Raw genomic sequence first — 21,078 nt, 5'->3', positions numbered from 1 at the left:
AATTCTTCAGTATAGTCATCAAAGGATCAGGAACCTTGCTTCAAGTTCTAGAATTTTTTTATATAAAAGATGAGAATAGTTAAAAGGAAGAAAAGCCTCTTTCAAGTGTTTCTTGAACTTACTCCATGAAGTAATTTTAGAACAGCCCTGACGAGCACGATTTGCCTTTAATTGTCGCCACCACAGTTGCACGACCACGCAAACAAGTGGCGACCAGAGGTACTTTCTTATCTTTTGGCACTTCTTTAAAGTCTAATAGTTCTTCAATAGCCGCTAACCAATCTAAGAAATCCTCAGGACCCAAGCCACCATGAAATTCTGGCAAATCAAGTTTAAATCCACTATCCCAACGTCTTGCATCTGTGCCATCCCAACCTGCATCATGCCAATCAGGCGCAAAAGGGTTGTCGATAGTAGCTTCATCATCATTAGTGCTTGATCCAGAGGAAAGAGCCATCACTCCAAACCCTTGGTGTTGTTGTCGTGGTGGTCGTCGCACTCTGCCATCCGTTGTGCCATCCTTGGGTTGATCGCGGTGTGCTTGTTCATGACGATGACCAAGAACAACCGCCATGAATTCTTCTTGTTGTGTGCAAACTGCCTCCAATCCCGCCGTTAAAGCCTTGATCTGTTGACGTAATTGATTAATTTCCTTTGCATGTTGGTTGACATTCAAAGTCGGTTAACGTCTCGAAGGCATCTTCTCGGAATGTGTACTAGTATCTGATACCAATATGAAGCAGCAGAGAAATGTAAGAATGAATCCAAGAAATTCAAATTCATTGATTTCCATAGAAATACTGAAATTATATTAAAAAGATAATGATGAACTTCTCAAAAGTTTTAGCAAATCTTATTTTATCAAAATCCCCCTGCCTAAAGACGAGCTTGGGTTTAAATAGTACACAAATATTACCATGCAAATAAGAGAAATCCACGCAATACTTAAAATAGTCAGAACTAAAAACTGGAACAATGATAAATTCAAGCCATTAAAGATGCAATCACTCCTTGGTCCGGTCAAATGCCTCTAAATAAGCCAAAGCTCGATCTTGGGCGCCATCAGGTAGCGAAAGGGTTAAGATAGTGGTCTTTGGAGTAATCCAATCATTTCTCTGAAAGACCCTTCTCGGGAATCATTGGAGGTTTTCCAATCGTCATTAATGGAGGTTTAGTCCCAAGACTGTGTGGGGCCTTTGGGTTTCCGAAGAGTCCAATGTCTCGAGTGATTGCAACGAACGACAATGAAGCTAGCGATGCTAGCTTCGACTTGTTCAAGATCTAGGGCTTTTCCACGCAGTCGTCATCGTCGAATTAACCTATTTGGCTTCAACTTGTTTGGCTTTGACTTTCTACAACCCAACTTCAACCTATTCGGCTCAATGACGTTCTAGTTGTCTTGGATGACAAGAACGAAATAGTTTGACGACCGGAACGAAATGACATGTGCATTTCACATTGAGGTTTTGTCCCTAATCAATGTTTAATAGTTTCATTTTTTTGGAGTTGAGATGTCTAATAGAACATTTTGAAAGTTTGAGATGCTAAACACCCTTTTTTGATAAAATACAAGGATATTTTTATATCTCCACCCTTATTTATATTATACTTTGTGTATTGCTTATACATAATTTATCATTATTATTAGTTGTTGCCCAAAAAAAAAATACCAAATAGGAGGGTGAATAGGATTTTTCAAAAATTAATAATTTTACATCTTGTTGAAAACTTTTGATTTTTGTGATCTTAATAAAATGTGATTGAGTAAGTATATGAAAATTTAAAATGATCAACCACAATGAACAAGAGATTTTTATAGAGGTTCAGCTCTAAAAAGTTTAGTCATCTCTATCAAAACTTAGCTTGAGGTTCTATTAAGGAGAATCAACACTAGTTTTTAATTGTAGCTAGAACCAACAAACAATCACTTGCGTCCTAAGAAAGAACCACTAGCACATTACTAGTAAATACAATAATTTCATACAACATATGAGTAAAAATAATAAACTTACAACCAGATACAATATCAAACAAGTTATCAACGGCTTGAAAATTCCACTAGCTAGCACAATTTCAACACTTAAACTTTCTCACTCTTATTTCAATATTCTATCAAGTTTGTTCAATGTATTGTATCTCTATTTTCTATCTATCTTTAGTTTTCATGTTTACCTTATATTTATACACATCTCTAGAAAACTACTTGTTACAAATAGAGATCAGAAGCAAATTTGAAATTCGAAAATTCTTTCAGCATTTTCAACATCTACAATTAGCATCTATTGGATCAAAGAATTCAAACACATCTTTGAAAATTTTTGTATAGAAAAGTCAATAAAGAAAATTGAGGGAACGACATTTTCAAAAAAGAGATTTTCAAGCATCCATTGGATCAAAGAATTCAAACACATATTTGAAAATTTTTCCATAAAAAAGTCAATAATAAAAATTGAAGAAACAACATTTTCAAAAGAGATATTTTCATACCATTTATAATTATGGTGTTTGTTGATTCCAATTTTAATTGTACCATTCATCATGTTAGCAAATAATTTATTCGATGATTAGTCTTTTGACTAGTATACAATTTGTGTTTTAAAGGTTTGGATGAAAAATAAAATATTATTACAATGATATATTAAATTTATACTATTTATAAATTTGAAAAGTACAAATAAAGTGGGGAGAAATGGAATTATAGAATTATGGAAGACAATTCATGTTAATTTTATTCAAGGAAATAGAAAAACGTTAGCATAGGAAGTTCACTTGGAGCGTAGTGTACGGCCGTTAAAACCCTCTCATAGCCGTTGGTCACTTCGCTGTTGGATAGGTTTCCACTTCACGATGCTCCTCTCCGCTTTCTTCGCCGCCGCTCGCCGCGGCGTCCTCTCCAAACCATTCTCTATCCGCCTTCGTAAATTCTCCTCAACTCAACTACCGCCCTCTATAAACTACCCTCTCTCCCACCCGATTTACATGATATGGGGCGCCAACACTGGCGTCGGCAAGACCCTGGTCTCCACCGGCTTGGCCTTCTCCTTCCTTTCTTCTATCGGCTCCGGCGCCTCCAAATTCGTTTACCTCAAGCCAGTCCAAACTGGTTTCCCGGAGGACTCCGATTCCCGCTTCGTCTACAGCAAATTCTGCGAGCTCTTCCTCCGCCGCCGGCTCTCTTGCACGGTCCTCGCCTCGAACCATACGCTTAAAGCCTCAGTGGGCGGAGAATTGGAGAATGGGTTTAGGGATTTAGGACGGTACGAGGAGAGGAAGCTACAGGGGGAGCCCGGCGACGTGGTGGTGGGGTTGATTTGCAAGACGATGTATGCGTGGAGAGAGGCAGTGTCACCTCACTTGGCGGCGGAGAGGGAAGGGGGGGTGGTAGAGGATAAAGTGTTGTTGGGGATGTTGAGGAGGAGTTTGGTAATTGGTATGGAAGGAGTGTCTGGAGATGGTCTAAATGTGGGTGCTTTGACTGTGATAGAAACTGCTGGGGGCGTCGCTAGTCCTGGGCCGTCAGGTTCTCTTCAATGTGACTTGTACCGGTATGTGATTACCATATGACATTCCAAGATTTTGATGTTACATTCTGAGAGTTTATCCGGATAACTAGTTGGCATTTTTCTATACAAATTTACCATCATACAAGCCATTTTTTGTTGATTACTTTGTGTGTCCTTTGATGAAATTCATATTTATTTTTCCAAATTGTACTGAAAATGTCTAGAGACCATTTGGAGGAAGGATATTGAACCGGCCATTTTAGAATTAGCCATCTGCAAATATATGAATTAACCAAAATATCTGTTTGGAGTCTTTAAGGATATTGAATTAGCCATTTGTGACTTAGAAAATTATGAAATGTGGCTCTATCTATGTAGCTACTCAAAATTTTATTCATTTAAAAACCTGTAACTTTCGTTTCCTTTAGAATGTCAGGAGGTAGAATTTGAATGGTCTCTGCCTATGTAAATTTAAATTAAATTATCTAGGGGTCCTAACCTAAATTTAAATTAACCTATTAAGGGTCTTCAGCAGGGCTTTGGTTGGAGAATCTTTGTGGGGGTTTGTTTATTGGAGTGGTAGACTTTGAAGGAAAGTTATTGAGACAAAGTGTGGATCTTTGGGGCGGGTGGTCTAGAAGTCAGAATCAGTCTCCTTACGGGTAGACATGTGGAAAGTGATAATGAGGGTGTAGGATGACATTTTTTGTTAGTTTATTTTAAGGTAGGTAGCAGGGTCATTTACTAGGTTTTGGCTTGATCTTGGTGCATCCATTGACATTTTCCTGGTCAATTTCCTTATCTCTATGGGTTGGGAAATGATAGGTTAGCTTCTATAAGTAATGGACTTTTCCTTTTATTTGCTACAGTTGTTTGATCTTCATAGTTCTGGCATAATTTAGGATCGAGAATTTATTCAAAACATTTTTTCTGGGGGGCATACTCAAAAATCATTTGAGGACAGGGTAGGGGGAGGATAGGCGGGCTTGGTTTCTGTCAATCAAAGGAACTTCTCATTTTTATTGTTCTATAGTGTATTGTTTGATAAAGATATAGAAAAATTTCCTTGGCGGATTTTGTGGAAGTCAAAACCCAAAAGCTCCTTCCAAAGTGACTTCTTGTTTGAGGAAGTAGGGCCATTTAGATGTGTGATACTTTAGCCTTTCTTTGTTCAATTTTGAAGTTTGATGACATCAAGAAATGGGGCCAGATTGTGACATAGTGGTGCATTTTGAAAGGGGAAGGAGAATTAGTAGATCATTTTCTTTTTCATTGTTCCATGGTGCAATAATTTGGAGCATCTTTGCTACTATTTTTGGTATACAGTGAGTGATTCAAGCACTCGCAATGGAGTTTTTCTACTCATGGAGGTGGCTTGCCCAAATAGAAAACATTGTCATGTTAAGAGTGCTATTTTTCTCTGCAACATGTAGCACAGGAAAGGAATAGTAGATCTTGTCAGAGTGTAGAGAGTCATACTTGTCTTAGATGACTATCCTCATTTCCCCTTTGTAGGTTCAATAGGATCTCGTCTTCGAGACTGAGGTCTTTATGTTTATTTATTACCCATGTTTTTAAGTAGTCTCCCAGTTTGTTTCGTACAGGTTTACCCTCTTTAGATGATTCTTTTTATATACTCATAAAAAAAGGTCAAATAAATAAATAAGACTTATTTTTAATCCCATATGTTTAAGTTAGTTAATTCAGTTCTTGGAGCCAAATGAATCCTCAAGCATCAAAGTTTTTGCTTTTTGTTTCTTTCCTTTTCCTTTCTATTTTCTTTTATTATTTTGGTTGTCCTTGTTGCAAAGTTTTGTCAAATATTTAAATATTTAGAAGCTCTCCTCTATCGCAAGTTATAGTGCTTTTGCTCTCTCTCAAGGTATCCTGTAAACTGAATTTATAATAGACAAAAATTTTTAAAATTCTTTGATTGACTAGTTTTGATTTTCACTGATGTGGTTTATTTAGTAATTCATTCCTTGATTCTCTAGTCAACCAAAGTTCAGCCAGCTAGACATCTTTGATTCTATCATGGATTAGGATCAGTCACAATGTTCTTAACAATTCTTCTATGGTACAAAAATGTTCTAGAAAGATAAAAACTTGTTAATTTGATACAGTTATTGGGAAAGTGATCTGTCCATATACAAGAGGACAGGCATCGGAAATGCACATGGGTACAAGTTATATACCACAAATATGCCTTACTTGATGGCACATATTTTGTTTTTTTCATTGATTTAGGTTCTCCTCAAACATGTCTGCAGGCCTTTTCGGCTACCAGCTATTCTTGTTGGGGATGGGCGGCTTGGTGGGATTTCATCAACCATTTCAGCTTATGAAAGTTTAACACTTCGAGGTTATGATGTTGTTGCTGTTGTTTTTGAAGATCACGGCCTTGTAAATGAGGTTCCATTGATGTCTTATTTGCGAAATCGGTAACACATTCTTCTTTGTATATTCTATTTTGTCCCATTCTTTCTAGTTTATATCTCAGAAGTGTGTGCTATGACAGTAACTATTTATAGAAATATGATACTCTCTCTCTCTCTCTCTTGTTTGTGTTGATCTTAATTCTTATGCTTAAATTGTTTTTCCTCTGTGTGTTTCTCTTGTAATTGGAAGTCCAAATTTATTTGCTTATTTTGTATTTGTTTTCTTTAGGGTCCCTGTACTTGTGCTTCCAACTATTCCTCCAGATATGGCAGACAATCTAATGGAATGGTTTGATGAAGCTCAGACTGTCTTTAGTTCTCTCAAGGAAAAAATAATTTCAGCTTTTATTGAGAGAACAGAAAGACTACATGTTATGCCAAAGAAGGCACAAGATATTTTCTGGTGGCCATTTACTCAGCACAAACTTGTACCAGAAGATTCTATTACAGTAGTAGATTCTCGCTGTGGCGAGCACTTTGCTGTTCACAAGGTTCTCATATTACTATCTGTTGCTTGCAGCAAAACTTTAGGTCCATGCTGTCAATTTTTTTTTTTTTTTTTTGTTGCTGAAAACTGTTTCCAATGTCAGGTAGAAATGTGTCGATTGACTTTCACTGTTTCCAAATCTTCACCAGATTATGTGCTAATATTTTTTGTTCTAAACATAGGTACTGAATCAAGATTTCATAATGGAACAATTTGATGCTTGTGCAAGTTGGTGGACACAGGGGCCGGATCAAACTTTGCAGGTCATTCATCTTTTTTTCTCCCCCTAATACCCAATAGAAAGCTCATTCTTTCTCTTATGATTTAGTTCGCAGCAATCACTCATGTTTGTTGTCCTTTCTTGAGACACAATCTGTTTTCAATGGCATGAATGTAGGACTAGGATGGATGCTTACATTACACTGGATAAGTTCTCTCTCTCTCTCCCCCTCCCTCTCTCCCTCCCTCCCTCTCCTTTTTCTCTTTTTCTTGTGGTGTACTTTGTGGTGATTGTATGAAAATAATGACAAGATGGGCAGCTTGACAGAATTATTGGAACATCTCCTGCTGTTGTTTTGCAATGCTATTATTGCAACCTCAGATCTGCGCTACGTCAGTCATCTAAACCATTGGACCAATGTGATTTTGGATATTGTTATTCTGTTAATTTCAATTGTAGGCATTGAATTTATTTAATCCTTCTAAAATTTAAGCAAATTAGTTCTTCACATTAGTGTTCAGTTACCTAAGAAATAGAAGCCACCTCATCGTTCCCTTTTTTATGCTACAACATGATATGGCATGCTTTCCTTTGTTTTTTCTCTGGCCGTATGGTTTATGATTGCTCAGGATCACTGTGATAGAAGTACTGAAGTCAATGTGTTGCAACTGTGAGCAAATGCATCTTCACATCCATAACTATGAACCCGATGTTCATGTGGTAGTGACCAATGTTATTGATCTCATACAATCCTGGCTGGTACGTACTGTAACCAAAGCTGTCAGGTACAAAAAGAACCTGCTTTTCATTTCATGTGCAATATTGCCTCATACTGGGCAGTATCCCACAGTACCAACATTGTGCAGTGCACCCCAATGTTATGCCAATCTCTCATTTTCTGCTCTATCAATCATGTCTCTTTCTCTTTGTCTCTTTCTACACTCTTTACTTTTTCGCACTGTTTCTCTCTCACTCTTAACTTCTTTGTGCTCATGGTCTAACAATCACCTATGATAAGTTTTTTTTTTTGGTTCTGATTTTCTGAAGGACCAGATCTAGTTTTTTGGACTATGAAGAACTATGTATATATTTTTTGTTTTTCTTTCTATTATTCTTTTAGCTTTTCTTTGGAGAGGCAAAGATCTCTTTGTATCGTCATGACCCAATCCCACATCAGTAGTCCCATGGGTCCATAAGTGTGAAAGAACAAGAATTAATCTTTCATATTAGAAAACTAATGAATACAATCTTACTTATAACACACACTCCTAATCCTTGAAGAATTCTAAGACTATTCAACCTCCTAACAATTCTCCTAATATATAGGAGTTGATTACTCTCCTATAAATTAGGACCCCTACTAGATTACAACACAAGTCAAAATAAATCCAACTGCCAACACTACCCCTCAAGTTGGAGAATGGATGTCCCACATTCCTAGCTTGCTTACTAGATCTTCAAATCTTTTTACTGACAACCCTTTTGTCAATATATCAGCAACTTGTTCCTCTGATAGAACATATGGCAGGTGAATGAGTCCAGCTTCCAACTTCTCTTTTATGAAGTGCCTGTCTATCTCAACATGCTTAGTCTGGTCATGTTGGACCGGATTATGTGCTATACTGATTGCTGACTGGTTATCACACCACAACTTGGCTGTGTCTTGAATTGAAATTCTTAAATCATCAAGAACAATTCATAGCCATAGAATTTCACATAGAGCAAGGGCCATAGCCCTAAATTCTACCTCTGCACTTGGTCTTACCACAACACTTTGCTTCTTGCTTCTCCAGGACACCAGATTCCCTCCTAGGAATACACAGTAGCCACTTGTAGATCTTCTATCAGTCATGGACTCTGCATAATCTGCATTTGAAAAATCTTGAATGTTCAATTTATTTTCTGCTTTAAATAGGATCCCTTTACCTAGAGTAGCCTTGAGATAACACAAGATTTTTCTAACCGCTAGCATATGCTCCTTAGTTGGGTTGTGCATGAATTGACTTACTAAGCTGACAGGAAAGACAATATCTGGTCTTGTGTGAGAAAGATATATCAATCTTCCAATTAGTCGCTATTACCTTCCTTTGTCTATAGACTTGCTAGTAGGGTTGTTCCATAGCTTGCAGTTAGGTTCAATAGGAATTTTTGCCCCTTTTCCTCCAATCAATCCTGTTTCAGCCAATAAATCAAGCACATATTTCCTTTGAGAGAGAATAATACCTGCCTTAGAATAAGTTACTTCAATTTCTAAAAAATACTTGAGTACACCCAGGTCTTTGATTTCAAATTTCTTAGCTAGCATTTCTTTAAACTTTTCCTGTTCTCCTTCATTATTCCCAGTTACTATCATGTCATCCACATATACCAGTAGCACAGTAACTTTTTCTCCTGTCGAGTGTTTGATGAATAAGGTATGGTCCCCCCTACTTTGACTGTAACCGATAGTGTGCATGGCTTTAGATAACTGTCCAAACCAAGCCCTAGGGGATTGTTTGAGCCCATATAAGGCCTTATTTAGCTGACATACCTTCCCATTGAGTCCCTCATGAAATCCTGGTGGTAAATCCATAAACACTTTCTCTTCTAAATTTCCATGGAAAAATGCATTTTTAACATCTAGTTGTTGTAGATTCCACCAAAATGAGGCTGCCAATGACAGGAGAATACGAACTGTGGTCATTTTTTCCATTGGTGCAAACGTCTCTAGGTAGTCAATCCCATGTGATTGAGTGTAGCCTTTAGCTACCAGCCTTGCCTTATACCTCTCAAGTGTCCCATCGGCCTTATACTTGACATTAAAAACCCATCTACACCCCACTGAATTAACTCCCTTAGGTTTGTCCACAATATCCCATGTATGGTTCCTTTTTTATGCCCTAATTTCCTCAAGCATAGCAAGCTTCCAATTCTGATTTTTCAAAGCCTCAGTTACTGATTTTGGAATGATAATTGAATCTAGAGATGTTAGGAAGCTTTTATGGTTTTGGGAGAGGTGATGATAGGATAGGTAATTGGCCATTGGGTGTTGGGTGGTGCAGTTTCTAACTCCTTCCTAAGAGCTATGGGAAGGTCGATATCATCAAGGATTTGGCCGATAGAGGCTGGAGGTATTGTTTGCATGTGATCCTGGCTTTGAATGGGAGAGGAGTTTGGAGCTTGCTGGTCTTCTAGGCTTGGTTGTTTCCGTTTATATACATAGGGAGACCCCTTGTATCTTCCTTGTAGTTGCTGGCAGGCTTCTTGCTCATCTTGCTCATCAAATTTGGCCTGATCATTACCATGGTTAAGGCTATTTGAGTGCTGGGCAGATGGACTGGCTGTAAGGTCAGGATTAGAGGCATGACTAGGCTGACTGGAGACCGAATGAGGATCAGCATTAAGCTGAAGAGTTGATTGGGAAGATGGTAGAGGAAAGAAGATGTCACTTGGGTCACCATAGGAAGTCTCCCCCTGGTGACTAGCTTGGGTAGAGCCAAAGAATGGAGTAGTCTCAACAAATGTGACATCCTTAGAGACATAGAGCTTGCGAGTTGGAGGATGATAACATTTATATCCTTTTTGTGTGGGGGAATACCCAAGAAAGACACTTCACAGCTCTTGGATCAAGCTTATCCCGAGAGGATTTGGAAATATGAATGAAGGAAACACACCCAAATACTCTTAAGAGGAAGAGTGGTGTGGAAATTAGAGTCAGGAAAGTGAGTAGTGAGGCAAGAAAAAGGACTTTGTTGGTTTAGAATTTTGGTAGGCATGCGGTTAATAAGAAATGTGGCCGTAAGGACGGCCTCCCCCCAAAAGAGTTTAGGAACGATATGATGGTGAAGCAATGCTCGAGCTACATTAAGGAGATGTCTCATCTTTCTTTCAGCTACTCCATTTTGTTGTGGAGTATCCACACAGGAAGATTCATGGATAATCCTTTCTTGTAGAAAAAAGTGGTTCATATAAGAGTTAAAATAATCTCGAGCATTGTCGGATCGAAATTTCTTTATTGGAGTTCCAAATTGAGTTGTTATCATTTTACAGAAGCTTGGTAAGACTATTTGGATGGTTGCTTTGTCTTTTAACAAAAAACCCATGTCACCCGAGTACAATCATCAATAAATGAGATAAACCAACGTGCCCCAGAATAGGTAGGAATTTTGCAAGGACCCCATACATCATAATGAATTAATGCAAATGGAATAGAATGGAGTTTATTGCTAATTGGGTAAGACACACGATGTTGTTTGGATATAACACATACATCACAATGAAGAGTACTAGGATCTAAAGAAAGAAATAAAGTAGGAAACATAGATTTTAATGAAGAAAATGGTGGGTGACCCAACCGGTAGTGATGCAGCCAGATTTGGTGATAGTTGGCTGTAATTTGAGATGAGCAAGCCACTGGTTGCTGGTTCTTTGCTGCTTTCCTTGTCAAGCAATACAACCCATTTGTTTCCCTAGCAGCCCCAATTCTCCTCCCGGTTTTCATTGCCTAAAACTCACACACATTAATAGAAAAAACAACATGGTAGTGTAGGTTTCTTGTGAGTTGAGAGATAGAGAGGAGGTTGGCTGATAATTGGGGTACATGGAGAACATGGTTAAGGGTTATGTTTGGGCTTAGATAAACACTGCCATGTTTGATTATAGGGACTGTTTTGCCATTAGCAATGCAGATTTGTTTCGTGGTCTTAAAGGGTTGATAAGTAGTAAACACATGGGAGTTAGGTGTCATATGGTCTGTAGCTCCGGAATCCAAGATCCAAGTATCATTCCTATCAGTGTTTGATGCTGGAAAAATTACAGAATAAGCAACTTACCTGAGGGCTTACCGGAAGAGTCTTGATGAGCTAAGGAGCAGCTGCCATCATCTTGTATGGTCTTCAAAAAGATTTCAGTTTGTTGATTTTCTCACTATTGAGAATAGTGAGATCTGAACTAAAATTTTCCTCCAGCTTTTCCATAGTTCCATCCCCTTCTTGTCCCTTGTGTGATAGATAGGATTGAGTGCTAGGCCGAGTAGCTGTGCTTGGGAATCCTCCCATTTTGCTTAGGACTGCTTCCTTTTCGTGGATCTTGAAGCAATTATCTCGGGTATGCCGAGGTTTCTTGCAATATGTACACCAAAGTCCCTCTCTGTTGTTAGGCCGCCCTTGTGCCCCTGATTTTCCACCTCTTTGTCTTGATCCTTCTCCTTTGTTTGACACTAAAGCTGATCCATCAATGAATGCCCCTTGCAGCATCACTACCCGCCTGTTTTCCTCACTTCTTACCATTGCAAATACCTCATTGAGTGAGGGTAATTTCTCTCGGCCAAGAATCTGCACCCTTACTTGATCAAAAACCGAGTTAAGGCCAGCCAAAAATTCAACGATTCTATCCCTTTCCACGATCTTATTAAGGGTTGCAGCATCAGCACTGCACACCATCTTAATTTTTTTGGTATTGATCCAATTCTAACCACAAGCCATTCATGCTATTGTAGTACTCCGTAACAGTCATCCCCCTTGTTTAGTACTACTTATCTTGGTTTTAACTTCATATATAATCGATGCATCTTGCACTTTAGAGTAGGTTTGCTTAGCTACTTCCTTGATTTCCCTAGCAGTACTTAGAAACATATAATTCCTACTTACATTAGGTTGCATGGAATTCCATAGCCACGACATAATAAGAGAATCCTTTATATCCCATACCTGGAAATTGGGATCCGTTGTTGTCGGAGGAAGAGACGTAAGATGGTTGAGTTTTCCAGTGTTTTAAAACGCACTAGGTGATAGTCGGGCGCTAGGCTGGGGCCTCGCGCCTAGGGCGCCTAGGCGGTCTTAGAAAAACTGTTGATTTTTTTTATATTTTTCAATTTTATGATGTAACTTAATGTTATTTTTAATTAAATCATAGTTAAAAGTGGCATGAAAAAATATATATATCTAATATATATATATATTAGATATATATCTAACATATAAATAAAAATATATATATCTAATATATATAAATAGAAAAATATATATATCTACATATAAATAGAAATAGAAAAATATATATATCTAATATATTTAACATATAAATAATATATATATATCTAACCTATAAATAAAAAAATTTAAATAACATAATATACCCTATACTAACCCCAACAGCGCGAGAAAGAGAGAGAGAGAGAGATCCAACAGCGCCAGCGCGCGCGAGCGAGCGAGAGAGAGAGAGAGAGGGGGGGGTCGGAAGCGGAAGTGGAAGTAAAGATGGAGCTTGACAACGGCGGCAGCGGCGTTGACGCAGCGAGGAAGCGGAGCAAGGATGGAGCTTGACGGCGTAGAGACAGTGAGGAGGTACTAGCGGCGTTGAGGCAGCAGCGGCCTTGGGCTGAGAGGAGTATGAGAGGGCGACGGTTGAGAGGAGTAAAAGAGGCTTCGGAATTGACGAAAGGTAAAATTTAAATACAAAAATTAGGCATCCCAGGCGGCTAGGCCCCGCCTGGGCCGCTTAGGCTGCACCGCCGCCCGAATAATCGAGCCAGCGCTTAGAGGGGCCGCCTAGCGCCTCACCGGTGCCTAGGCGGCCACCCAGGCCGATTTTTAGAACACTGAAGTTTTTCTCTACCTTTGAGAAAAGTTTGAACCAGCTGCGCCCATTAGAGGTAGTTTTTTCCATCCAATCGATAGGGTAGTAGCATTCCAGGAAGCTCACTTACTCCTACCCCAAATCGGTACCAACACTCGAACTAACACCTGTTACATAATTTTCAGTGGCTGCTTCTCCATTGTTCCTGCTAGAATATGAGTTTTCTGCCATTCCTTTGCTAGAGACAACGTGCAGCGATCAAGGCTGAAGATAGGGGCGGCAATTAAGGCCGAGTGGATGAACAGGGAAGCAGCAATCAAGGCTGAAGATAGGGTTGGCTAGAGGCAGTAGTTGCTGCTTTAGATCTGGTGGCAGCGGAAGAGAATGGTGCGATTGCGGTGGAAACTGAGAGAGGAGAAGAAGGCGGCAGGAGACGTGACGGCACTGGGCGGCGCGCGGCGGCCAAAATGAGCAATTAAGGAATTGATTTTAGAATTGGATGGAGAAGGCGCACGCAACCAAGGACGCAACAAGCTAAGGTGCATGTAGCAATAGCCAAGGAAGCACTGTAGCGCGGCGGCCGATCTGCTCACAGGAGGAGGTGCAGTAGATGCAGCTATAGCTGGGCAGCTGAAGGCCAAACAGCGATGAAGGCCAAATATGGTATAAACAAAACCCTAGACAACTGGCTCTGATACCATGTGAAAGAACAAAAATTAATCTTTCATATTAGAGGCAGACCTAAAAAGACTTTGGGAGAGACATTAAAGTTTGATATGAAGTGTATGGACATCAATGAAGATATGACAAAAGACAGAAATACATGGAAGTCTAGAATTCATGTAGCCGACCCCGCATAATGATGGGATAAAGGCTGGATATGTTGTTGTTGTATTAGAAAACTAATGAATACAATCTTACTTATAACACACACTCCTAATCCTTGAAGAATTCTAAGACTATTCAACCTCCTAACAATTCTCCTAATATATAGGAGTTGATTACTCTCCTATAAATTAGAATCCCTATTAGATTACAACACAAGTCAAAATAAATCCAACTGCCAACAATAAGTCACATTTAGCTAGCACTTTTGAGTGTGGACCCTTGGTGTTACATGTGGTATCAGAGTTAACCCAAGACCACTATTGTGTGAGTGCAGGCCAAGAAAGTGTTCTGAATCTGACTTTGGTTAAATAATCAATATGGGAGTTTTAGCCTAGCGAGGATACTGGGTATTAAAGGATGGGAGTTTGTCATGACCCAATCCAACATTGGTAGTCTACTGGGGATGTTGTGGGTATATTACTTACTATCATGAGCCCATAAGTGACCTTTAACTAGCACTTTATGGTGAGGACCCTTTGGTGTACACAGAGAGAGGCGAGTCTCTCTTTTCACTGGTACCACCTTGGATCCCAGAGTACTGATGTATTGAACAGTACACTCCAGTGTTATAAAATGTCAATCCCTTACTCTTTTCTCTATCTCCAATATTCCTCCTTGTATTAGTATCACTAGGTATTCCACCGCCTCTATCCCTTTCTGGTCTATTCCCTCTTACTTTCTCCTGCAATCTTTCACTTCCTCTCTCTCCCTAAGTCCCTCATGGCCACATTCCCCCAACCACCTATGGTAAGTTTGTTTTTTTTTTTTTTTCTCCTGGTTGTGATTTTTGAAGAACTAAATCTATTTCTCTAGACTAGGGCTGTCAAATGGTCGAATTTGTCTTGATCTAATGAGGACTAGATCTGCCAGACCCATTTATAAATGTATTTGGTGGATTTGGTTTTAAACCAAATCCATTACATAAATAATTTATTACAAATACATTGTCACATATATATACATGTATACACATATATCAAAGTAGAGACTCATATTTCTAATTTCTAATATTCAATTACACATTAATTTTAAACTATATTATTGTCATTCATTAATAACAAGAAGTCACATAGCTATATACACACACAACAAGAAGTGACATAGCTATACACACACACATTCATACATATATACATATACATGCAAAATACATATACTTAATAGACATAGATACGTATATGTACATATATATGTATGACACTTCTACATATTCGGCACCTGTATGGGGTTCCAATGACAGAAATTATAAGCAACCTTTATGAATTTCCTACATATGCTGTCTCTTACTTTTGCTTGATTTATAGCTATAGCTAAGAAGTTAGAGAAGACTGATGGTATTTTCTATGAGATAGCATGATGGATAGAAGTTTGTGTTTGGGAGAGATAATGCAGGAATATTGTGGCGGCATTATATGGGAGTTCTTGGGGTGGTTAGCTAGTGAGTATTATGGTGTGAGGGCGTGGAAAAGGCATTAGGAGGAGGTAGGAGGTTTTTGTGAGCTAATTTTTTCTAGGGTAGGTGGTGGTAAAATGAATTTTTGGCTGGACTGTTTTTCTGGGCCCAAGCCTCTGAGGACAGCTTACTGGAAGTTTCTAATATTTTTCTAAGAATTTTTTTTATTTAAAAAAGCCTTAGTATAAGAGAAATTACAGAATTGAGAGGTTGATTACATTTATGAATGCCATATTATAGTTCTGTTAAGGATTGGAACTGGACTGACTTCACATAATGGAAGTTTCCTAGCAACTAAGGGTTTTTTTGGGTTGCTGCATGTGTTTTACAGGTTACATACAGGCAGGTATTGAGTTTTTTTCCCTTGAAAGGTGATTAAGAGGAGGGAGGCAGGCTCCAAGATTGTTTGTTTGGAGGGCATTTTTATGGTCTACTTTATTACTAATATTTTGAGGAAATGTAGGGCATATATTATTGTTGGTGCTATTAGCTTTATAATATTATACATGTTTAGACTTGTACATAGTGCTTCTTAAGTTGTACCTAGTAGAGTGTATACATACCTAATACACAAGAATAAAATATTGAATTTTTTGTCTCTTTCTTGAAACATGGTATCAAAGCCAAGAAAGTCACAAAAACCCCAACCTCACTGGCGGACCAAGGCCTCACCTCACCTCCGGCTCTGCTACTACCTATCAATCACCGATGGGTTTTCTTTGTCGTGCCTCTCTTTGTTGCTATTCTACTGCTTCTCTCTCTCTCTCTCTGTCCTGCTCTTGTCACATGGCTCTTTTGCTGCCACTTCTACTTGCGACAATAGAAATTCGAGGATGATGATGATGCCCCCCTTGCGACTGCTACCCGTCTGACGACTCAGTAGTGGCCAGATTTGTGATCTTCAGATATGTCATTACAAGATTTGCAACCTGTGACCTATGCCCTCCGTTTTGTCCCTTTTCTATTAGTGGCCTTCAAATCTATCTTAGTCAGTCATGGTCCTCGGTTGATATTCTCTTCAGATCTGGTTTGGGTTTGTTTCTGGTTGGTTTGGGTGTGTTGATTATTATTGTTTCTTTAATTTGTGAGATATGGCATCATCAAATTATCGAGTGGTGTCCTCTTCTTCATCTGCAATTGTTCCTATGATTGTGCCTTTGTTTTCTAATATTCCTGCTTTTATACTGAAAAATTGACTGACAAGAACTATTTATCATGGTCAGCCTCTATTCGCATGTGGTTTTGAAGACACGGTGTGAGTGATTGTCTAACTATGAAACTCTTTGACATTGCTGAGTCTGATAGGATTGTATGGAATTATTGTGGCAGTCGATAGATGTTGAGTTAATCCCATTATTTCGTGTCTATGAGACTTGTTTTGATATTTGGTCTCATGCCCATCGACTGTATACTAATGATATTGTACACTTATATAATATCATCAGTAATTTATTCTATCTTTAGAAGGGAGATTCCAATGTGGCTACATACTTGGGTTGTATTCAGTTTGTTATGACAGATTTTAATGCAATGTTCCTTGTTACAACTAATCTTATAGAGCAAAAGAAACAAAGGGATAAACTGTTTATGGCACTTACTCTAGTAGGCCTTGGGGCTAATATGGAGGGTGTTCATACCCAGATTTGAGTAGTCCCACTATACCTGCTATGGAAGAGGTATTTGCTCGAATTTTTCGTAGCACACAAACTTTTTCTAATGTTTCAGATGGAGAGTGATTTATACTTGCCTTTCAGACTCATGGCTCATCTTATGATTTTGGATCTAGAGGTTGTCGTGGTAGGGTGTGGGCATGGCTAGGGTAGTAAGTAACCCTATTGTAACTATTGTTGTCGCTTGGTGATTATAAGAAAACTTGTTATGCACTCCATGGTCGACCTCCTAAGGCCAATATTGTAGTTCTCAAGGGTGCAAAAGTGCAATTAGTGGTACTTGATACTTTTGTCCATACTGAGAGACTAATTCCTTTATGCACAATCTCTGCTAAGGAGTTAGTTGAGTATCATCAGTTACAAGAGGCTTGACATGCATCTTCTCCTATAGCTTTAACCCAAACATCTTTTCCTTCTGTTCAGTCATTTATTGATACTCCTCATATATGCCTTACTCATGCTTCCCTAGTCCTTGGCTTCTTGATGAGTGTATTTCTAGTAATAAATCTTTATTTTTTCATTTTGATTCATGTGTCTCCTTCTTGCCTTTCACTGTGGCCAATGGTTTTAAAACTATTCCCATAGGTATCGGTAAGGTTGGTTTGCTCCCATCTATTTCTCTTAATTTTGTTTTATATGTTCCTTGTTGTCCATATAGTCTCATTTCTATTCGTCGTCTCACTCGATCTTTGAATTGTTGTGTTATCTTTGATTCTAATTCCGTTCTTATGCAAGACCGGGGTATGGGATGGACAATTGGCATTGGATGTGAGTTTAAGGGACTTTACCATCTTGCTCTGCCTTCACCTCCGATGTCTGCTTGTTTTGTTACAGGGGCCTTACCTTTCCAGATTCATTCCCACCTTGGTCATCCTCACCTATCCACTTTGCGCAAGATGTTCCCTTCATTGTCTTCCTTGACCATTCTAGAATGCGAGTCTTGTTAGCTAAGAAAACATGTTTGTACTCTTATCTGAGTCATCTTAATAAACAAGCTGAGGCTCCTATTGATCTTGTGCACTGATATTTGGGGTCCTAGCAGAGTTAAGTCTAAATAGGGTTTCTCCTATTTTGTTACATTCATTAATGATCATCTTTGTTGTACTTGGCTTTACTTAATGAAAGATTGTACTGAATTGTAATCTTTGTTCACTTCTTTCTGTGATGAAGTTTCTACTCAATTTGGTCTAGTTTGGAGTCTTCGAAATGATAATGCTTAGGAAAATTGTACTATTATATTTTAGGCTTTTCTCTCATCTTGGGTATTATTCATCAATTCTCTTGCCCTTATACTTTGCAACAAAATGTGGTAACTAAATGTAAAAATTGTCATCTCATTGAGATTGCTTGCACACTTCTTCACATGAATGTTTTGTTTCCTTCTAGGAGGCAAATATTCTTACCTCTAGCTATTTGATCAATTGTATGCCATCCTTTGTTTTGAATGAGGTCATTCCCCATACCTTACTTTTTTCTCGTGATCCCATTTATCCTCTCCCTCTTGTGTCTTTGGCTTAACTTGTTTTGTCCATCTTCTTTCCCCTAGTTGTGACAAACTATCTCCTCGCTTCATTAAATGTGTGTTTATGGGCTACTCTCATCTTCCGAACGGTTACAAGTGCTACTTCCCTGATCTTGGTAGGTACTTTCTCTCTCTGATATCACCCTTTTCAAGTTTATCCCATTTTCTCTTCTTCATTTGATCTATCCTCCTCCTTTCTTCATGAGGCTCTTCTAGTCCTATCTTTTCTACCTTTGCTCCCATTTCCTGTTCGTGTTCTGCTTTAAACTTATCAGCGTTGTTCTAAGCCACCATTTATGCCTCTTGTTGTCTCTCCACCACACGTATTGTAGATGCTGGTGTGCCTCCTGATGATGCCACTCTTCCATCTCCTTCCAGTTCTATCCGTACACCTGTTCGTTGTGGTACACATTCCACTTAAAATCCTCATCCCTTTATACTATTGTGAGTTCTCATCGTTTGTCCCCTATTTATTCTATTTTTATCTCTAGTCTTTCTTTTATGCTTATTCCTAAGATTGATGCAAAAGCTGTCTCGCCCTGGGTGCGTCATACTATGGAGGAGGAGATGTTTTCCTTGTTGACTAACTTGACTTGGGATCTTGTTCCTTTCCAACTGGGAAAGTCTCCTATTGGTTGTTGATGGGTGTTTATTGTCAAGGTTGGTTTGGATGGCACTGTTGATCATTTGAAAGCCTGGTTAGTTGCCAAGGGCTATACACAAATTTTTGGTCTTGATTATTGTGATACTTTCTCCCTAGTGGCCTTGTTATTAGTTGGATATCAAAAATGCTTTTCTTTTTAGCAACCTTCAGGAGAAAGTCTATATGGAGCAACCACTTGGTTCATTGCTTAGGGGGAGCCTAGCTTGGTATGTCACTTGTGAAATCCGTATATGGTCTAAAACAATCTCTTCTATGTTGATTTGGTCATTTTGGTTTTGTTATTTGGTCCTCTGGTATAAATAGAAGTGAAGTTGATCATTCTGTGTCTTATCGTCATTCTACTGGTGGACTAATATTCTTGGTGGTGTATGTAGGTGCTGATGAGGTTGGTATTGGACAATTGAAATGAGGTTGGTATTAGACAATTGAAGACTCAATTGCACTCTCATTTTCAAACTAAGGATTTGGGTAGGTTAATGTATTTCCTTGGCATTGAGGTTGCTTAATCTGTACATGTGTGTGCATCTCTTCATGGAAATATGCCTTTGATATTTTGGATGAGACTAATATGCTTGATTCCTGGCTTATAGATACTCCTATGGATTCTAATGTTAAGCTTGAACCAGGATAGGGGGAGCCATTGGAGGATCCTTAGTGATATAAGAGATTGGTTGGGAAGTTTAATTATCTCACTGTTACGACTCGACATCTCTTTTGCTGTTAGTGTGGTGAGTCGATTCTTAGACATCCCTTGTGATAGCCACATGCATGCTTTAGTGTGTATCTTGAGGTACATTAAGAGTGCTGCTAATAAAGGCTGCTTGTTTGAGAACAAAGGACACAAATGGGTTGTTGGATCTTCTGATGCAAATTGGGCTGGTTGTCTTACAAATAGGCACTTTGCCTTGGGCTATTGTGTTTTGGTTGAAGGTAATATAGTGTCTTGGAAGAGTAAGAAGCAAAATGTTGTGGCTAGATTTGGTGCAGTCAGAGTATCGGGCAATGGATTTAGCCACATTTGAGTTGGTATGGCTTAAGCAACTTCTTAAGGAGTTAAATTTTGGAGTTCAGGCCCTATGTAGCTTATTTGTGATAATTAGGCAGCCCTTCATAGTGACTCTAATCCAGTTTTTCATGAGCGAACTATACACATAGAGATAGACTATCACTTCATGAGATTAAGAGTTGATTTCTGGAGGAATTGGTTCCTCATTTGTTGACCCTAATGACCAGTTGGATGATCTTCTTACCAAGGCATTACGTGGCCACATTTGTACCAAGCTAGACACCTATGATGTGTGTGCACTTGCTTGAGGGGAGTGTTAGCTTTATAGTATTGTATATGCTTAGGCTTGTACATAGTGCTTCCTAAGTTGTACCTAGTAGAGTGTATATATATCTAATACACATGAATAAAATTTTGAACTTTTTTGTCTCTTTCTCAAAACAGGTGTTGTATGTGTAAGCCCTTGTCAATTACCTTCATCCTCTTATTGAAGTGGCTATAAGAGTGTGGAGCTTAATGTCCTCTTTGTTTGGATGGACTCGGGAATGCCTTCTTCAGTAGCAATTGTAGTCTTGTAGGTGTTGTCTTTTCTAGACCTGATAGCTGGTTTTAGTGTTACTCCTTTTGTGTTATATGGAATATTTGGTGAGAAAGGAATTGTAGAGACTTTGA

General features: G+C 38.7%; 1 protein-coding gene across 2 annotated transcripts in view; it reads left to right on the top strand.

The window, feature by feature from the left end:
* Nucleotides 1-2,802: 2,802 nt before the first annotated feature.
* Nucleotides 2,803-21,078, top strand: part of LOC127806894 (bifunctional dethiobiotin synthetase/7,8-diamino-pelargonic acid aminotransferase, mitochondrial) — a 46,986-nt gene continuing 28,710 nt past the window's right edge. Inside the window, exons 1-4 of one of the 2 annotated variants that reach the window (XR_008024528.1) lie at nt 2,803-3,545; nt 5,774-5,944; nt 6,171-6,432; nt 6,611-6,691. Coding sequence is in view for 1 of the 2 variants with exons in the window: in XM_052344465.1 (XP_052200425.1) it covers nt 2,848-3,545; nt 5,774-5,944; nt 6,171-6,432; nt 6,611-6,691 (1,212 nt within the window). In the remaining variant the exon portion in view is untranslated. The remainder of the gene's footprint in view (nt 3,546-5,773; nt 5,945-6,170; nt 6,433-6,610; nt 6,692-21,078) is intronic. The other variant, XM_052344465.1, reaches the window with a different exon arrangement.

This window comes from Diospyros lotus, chromosome 7 (genome assembly GCF_014633365.1).
Source record: "Diospyros lotus cultivar Yz01 chromosome 7, ASM1463336v1, whole genome shotgun sequence".
Lineage (NCBI taxonomy): Eukaryota > Viridiplantae > Streptophyta > Magnoliopsida > Ericales > Ebenaceae > Diospyros > Diospyros lotus.
The sequence above is the reverse complement of the archived record's forward strand: the minus strand, read 5'-3'. Positions and strand labels throughout refer to the sequence as shown.